Source organism: Athene cunicularia, unplaced genomic scaffold (assembly GCF_003259725.1).
Source record: "Athene cunicularia isolate RWA unplaced genomic scaffold, athCun1 SCF_56, whole genome shotgun sequence".
Taxonomy (NCBI): Eukaryota; Metazoa; Chordata; class Aves; order Strigiformes; family Strigidae; genus Athene; species Athene cunicularia.
Genome location: NW_020799486.1, coordinates 1 through 5,266, shown reverse-complemented (window position 1 = coordinate 5,266; position 5,266 = coordinate 1). Strand labels below are relative to the sequence as shown.

The following is a 5,266-nucleotide window of genomic DNA, read 5'->3' as shown; positions in this document are numbered from 1 at the left end:
ATCCCCCCCAGGCCCCCCCCAGTTTCCCTCCAGCCCCTCAGGAAAGCCCAACTCACAGCCCCTTGAACCAGGCCTCCATCCTGGTGGCGACACTTTCCAAAGCCACATCGAAACCATCTTCCTGGAAAAGGCGCCAGAAAAGACAGTCAAGGACAAACGTGAGGTTTCTGCTCCCGCCGCTGAGGAGCTTCCCCACTTAAACACCAAAGCGCAACGTTTTTTGGCAAGATTTAAGGGATTTTCTTGTGTTTGGTCCTGGGATTCAGCTCTAACCCCGCGTTTCCGCAACTAAGTCCTTCGGTCCGACTGAAAAATCTCTGTAGGAACCCAGGAGACCTCGTGACCCGCGTTTAAACAGCCCCACCAGTCCCACCAGTACAGAAGAAGGTCTCCCACCAGTCCTTACAGGCCCTTGGGACGAGTTTGCCCTCAGGAACAGGAGGCGGCCGTACAACGTCTCCAAGAAGAGCTGAGGCGGAAGCCAAATTCCGGACAAAGGGTCTTTGGTGAAGTTCTTGAGGGCCATCATATCCAACACCTTGTTCGCCAGCGGCGCGCATCTTCCAAGCAAGATTTTGTGGTTGCTGATCATCTTCAGGACTTTCCTAAGGAAGCAGGTGGAGATCAGATGGAGTTTGGAGGACCAGGAAGCACGTTGGGGGTGGTTGAGATGCCACCGCCGCGGGGAGACGCAGAGGTGCATTAAGAAATGGATGAAAATCCCTCTTTTTAACCCAATAAAATGAGATCCTAGAAACAAGAACCCAATGGTCATCGTGATTCTGAAGAAGAGACTAAAAAGTAGTAAACTATTGTAAGGCCCCAGGTGTTCAAATAACCTGCAGTCGTAAAAACGACGCTGCGCTGCTCATTCGTCCCGTGGTTGGCCAAAAGCCCCAGCCTAGTTAATCCGTAGATTAAAACATTTAAACATTTAAAACACAGACAGATTGAAACCTTTGGTTTGGTCGTGTTGAAGCTGATTATAATATTTTAACTGATTATAATATTTCAACTGCTACAGGTATTAAAAAAAATGGTTGATAAAGCGTCTGGGTTTAATATTTTTTTACGGGTTTTAAGATGAACTTCTCAGAAATTAGAAATGTTGAACGGAACATTGAGAGGAGGTTGCGGAAGACAGATGGGGAAAACAGCGTGATCAGCAGCAGAACCGAAGACTCGCTGGGGTTCGACGAGCGACTCTACCCCAAAGCAGGAATTTTTGGCAATTCCCCCGTTTTAAGGTCATTAGGACAACACCCAGAGTTCAAGTTGAGCTTGTGGGGCCGGAGGAGGGAGCTCGCGCCAACCTCCTGAAGTTCAACAAAGTCAAGGGCGAGGTTCTGCACCTGGGCCAGGGTGGAGGTTATAAACGGGAGGAGGGTGGGTTTAGGTCGGATTCAAGGAGGAAACGTGGTACGATGAGGGTGGTGAGACCCTGGAAGGGGTCGCCCAGAGGCGCTGTGGGTGCCCCATCACTGGAAGGGTTCAAGGTTGGGTTAGACGGGGTTTTGGGTAACCTGGGCTAGTGGAAGATCGTAGAATGGGTTGGGTTGGAAGTACCCTTCAAAGATCATCTAGTCCAACCCCCCTGCCACGCACAGGGACATCTTCCCCACCACTGGAAGGGTTCAAGGTCGGGTTAGACGGGGCTTTGAGGATCCTGGTCTAGTGGAAGGTCTCCCTGCCTGTGGCTTGGGGGTGGAACTGGATGATCTTTAACGTCCCTTCCAACCCAAACCATTCTCTGCTCCTATGAACTTGGAAGGTCCCTTCCAACCATTCTCCCCCCAGAACTGCCCCCAGGCCACACAGCGCGCGGCTCCATCCTCTCCTTGAGGTCCACCAACGCTCCTTCAACACCCCCAGGGTGGGTGACATGGCCCGTCAAGGAGAAGGGGCAGCTCCTTGAGAAGCCGCCGATCGGACGGACTGAAAAACTCTTTGAAGAGCAGGAGAGTTCATCACCCTGCTCCTACCTCGGCCTTTCGGACTCACCGTTGCTTGTCTTCGTCCCACCGCAGCTTTAGAAAAGCTTCCGAGGGAGGTTCGTGCAGGGAAAAGGGGTCCTCCGCCTTCTCCTTCATGGCGTAGAGCAGCGGGACCAACCAGATCCACAAGGTACCATCAATGGTGTTGTGACACATTGCCTTCAGAGCCTGAAAGTATTTACTGTCCCCCCCCCCGCAAAAAGAAAAGATCAAAAAAGTCAAAACTCCCCATAACCGACCTCTGGGATGGCGGTGGGAGACGTGTGCCAAGGCGGGACAGAGCTTGGATGGAGACGCCTCCAGGGGACAACCAATATCAGAAACATCCAATGCGCTTCGAGGTGTCTCAAGATGGGCTCCCCCGAGGCCCAAAGCCACCAACCCAGGTTTACACCCCCTCAAAGACCCCCTCGGGATTATGCACAGTGCCCAAAGCCACATGTGGGGACAATGGAGCTGAGGCCCTGCCCGCTAAAGTTGTCGTTGCTCCAAGCCAGGAGTTTGACCCAACCCAAATTACCTTTTTCCTCTCAGTTCTTCGTATTTTTCTTCAGAAAACTCAATGGCCTTGAAGTGTTTTTCAGCCTCGGCGATGGACGCTGGAGGAAGGGGGATGTTATAGCGAAACGAGATGTGAAAGACAAAGAGGAGCTGAGGGAGTTTTGATTCCTTGGTCTTCAGCGTCTTGGTGATTCCTTGGAGGAAGCTGCTGACATTTTCTCTCATCTGGATAACAAGAACACGGAGAGGATGTTTCACCACGTTGGACACGGGTTTTTCTCCCAGAACAGCCCAAGAGGAGGATGAGAGGTGGAAGATGCTGCTGCTCAGGGAGAAATTATTTATTCCCGGTGCCACGCGTCCATCCAGGAAGGTCCTCGGTGCTAAATACACGGCGCCAGGAAAGCTCTTCCCCACCCCACGATGTCTAAACCATCCCCCAAATTGGCGGACGCCATTTTGCCACCTGTCCGGTGGGTTCGGCGGACACTTACGGCTTCGTCCAAACCGTGAGTGACCACAAAGTCTTTCATCTTGACGTCCCACAGATGGATGTGGATGCTCTCCATGTACCGGTCCAGTCTCCTCTCCATATCCTCGAGGAAATTCCAGGAGGTGGTGGGAGCAGAGAAATTGTGCTCCAGATATTCCATCTGGATCTTGTGCCCGGGCGTTTTTTTGGATAAAGGATTCCACGAGCTGGGGCTGCTGCTGCTGGGGAAACTGCATTCGATGCGTTCAAAGAAGGTCCATGTTCCTGCAGAGAAAAAAAAAAAAAAAAAAAAAAAAAAAAAAAAAAAAAAAGTAGACACCACCCTCGGCTGAGCCTCGAAAGCACGAAACCATCTGAGCGCTTCTCCAGCCCATTTTCCAGACAGGATTTGGGTGCCAACCGTGAGTTTTATTACAAATTTTAAAAAGCCCATTTGTAGGAGCAGCTAATAAACCTGCAGCTTAAAACCTCCTGAGATAAAGCAGGATTAAAGGCGAGCCGGCCTACGACCGTCACCACCGTGTCCGGTCATGACTTTGGGGTAAATAACAGCGTTTACCATCTGCTTTGATCTCCGTTTCGGGTATTTTCAGGACACGATAGAATTGAGCCTTTCTGCGCTTGAAGGTCCCCGGGATGTCGGAGTTTTCTAACGAAACGTGCTCCAATTCAAACTCTCTCTGATGGCTGAAGGTGTTAACGAGGGCGTATTTATAAAAGATGGGTCCTTGTCTCAGGCGGGAAAGGGTGATCCTGGCGCTGCCCATGATCATTCTGTCTCTGGAAGAGGAAGAGAAGGAGCTCGTTGGCTTTGGGGTTGACCATCAAGGTCAACGGTCAAGTTTGGACTCATCCAACCAGACACCGTTGGCCTTCAAAACCTCACGGAGAAATTCCACAGCTGGCTTCATGGCCCAGGGGACTAATTAAACCAACGTCCTCGCACCGGGCTGGAAGACCTTGGCCCTGGACAAAATGGACCAATGGGGAGACTGGAGGAGCCACCAGAGTGCTACGGCTCCACCATTTGGGGGTTCACATCCAACCTCTGTAGGAACCTGCAGCAAGGTCCCTCCGCCTGGAGAACCGCAGCAGAAACACCTCCTCGGGCATTAAATTCCAGTGTCGTTTGTTGATTTTTTTTTTAATTTTTTTTTTTTTTTTTACCTTTTCTCCATGTTGGCGAATTCTTCGTAGAAGCCGTTTTGTTGGTCGAAGATGACACAGATTTTGTATTTTTTGTCGAGGTTATAATTTTCTGAAAGCACAGCAACGAACTCCAGGGTCATCATGGCTGGTGGAGGGTAATGTCCACTGAAGAGATACGGGCTGGGCTGGCAGCTGGTGGAAAAAGAGGTGGTGGGTCCCCACTGCGGCCTCCCGCCACCGTCCCCCCTCCCCGTCTTCGCCGGCTCCCCCACTCACATCCACTGTGCTTGGCTCTTGGACGATGGTCCTGGACATTGCATGTCCCCCACCTTGTCATCTCCCGCCCTGTTGAAGACCCCTTGGTTAGTCCGAGGTATTTTGGAAAGACCCGGATGCCTCGGAGCCAGCGCCCGGTGCTTGGGTGCGGGAAGAAGACATGGAAGGACATCCTGGGGGTCTCGCTACACCAACCAGGGGTGGGATTTGGGGGGGAAAAGGGACCTAACGATGCCCAAGCTCCATCTCCTCCCACCGTAGCCCCTTCCTCTGGGGAGCTGCTGGATCTCCAGGTCCACAGATCCAACCTCAAACCCTTTGGTGTTGACATCCCTCCATGTAACGAACCTGCTGGAAGGGCCTTGGACTTCTCTGATCTCCTCGTCACCTGCAATCGGGGAGAAACCATCGATTAACGCCTCCAGAGATGGTGCCAAGTCAAGAAAAGGTAGAAAGCGGGTTCACCAGGGAGAATAGGGGGGTTCCTCGTGGCTTGGGCACGGTCTTCGTGGAAGAAGAACCCCAATGCGCTCTGAGAGTGAGGCCTTCACCATCCTCCAGGCACAGGCCCCGTGGGGACAGGGACGGGCAGCAAGGCCAGCAGGGTGAGGGCAGCCACCGGCACCGCGTCTTCCTCCCCCGGGGACCCAGGAGGCTTTTGGGTGTGGTGTCACCAACACATTCCACCTCCCAACCAGAATTTATCTCCACCGACACGACTCAGGCAGCGATTTCTCCGCCAGAGAAAACAACGGCACCAAGGAAACGCCCTCACCGGTACCCGCGCGGTTGAGGTTCTCCCAATTCGTCTCCACGCTCTTAATGTTATCCTGGTCCTCCGCCTGGAGAGAAA

General features: G+C 52.6%; 1 protein-coding gene across 1 annotated transcript in view; it reads right to left on the bottom strand.

The window, feature by feature from the left end:
- The window catches only part of LOC113490882 (E3 ubiquitin-protein ligase rnf213-alpha-like), a 23,790-nt gene extending 18,542 nt beyond the window's left edge, over positions 1 to 5,248 (bottom strand). Inside the window, exons 1-9 of the mRNA XM_026867493.1 lie at positions 5,189 to 5,248; positions 4,762 to 4,801; positions 4,414 to 4,482; positions 4,156 to 4,329; positions 3,548 to 3,768; positions 2,990 to 3,252; positions 2,515 to 2,720; positions 2,002 to 2,175; positions 397 to 605 (exon numbers count right to left, since the gene is read on the bottom strand). Of these exons, the coding sequence (XP_026723294.1) occupies positions 397 to 605; positions 2,002 to 2,175; positions 2,515 to 2,720; positions 2,990 to 3,252; positions 3,548 to 3,768; positions 4,156 to 4,329; positions 4,414 to 4,457 (1,291 nt within the window). The 5' untranslated portion in view covers positions 4,458 to 4,482; positions 4,762 to 4,801; positions 5,189 to 5,248. The remainder of the gene's footprint in view (positions 1 to 396; positions 606 to 2,001; positions 2,176 to 2,514; positions 2,721 to 2,989; positions 3,253 to 3,547; positions 3,769 to 4,155; positions 4,330 to 4,413; positions 4,483 to 4,761; positions 4,802 to 5,188) is intronic.
- Positions 5,249 to 5,266: the final 18 nt, after the last annotated feature.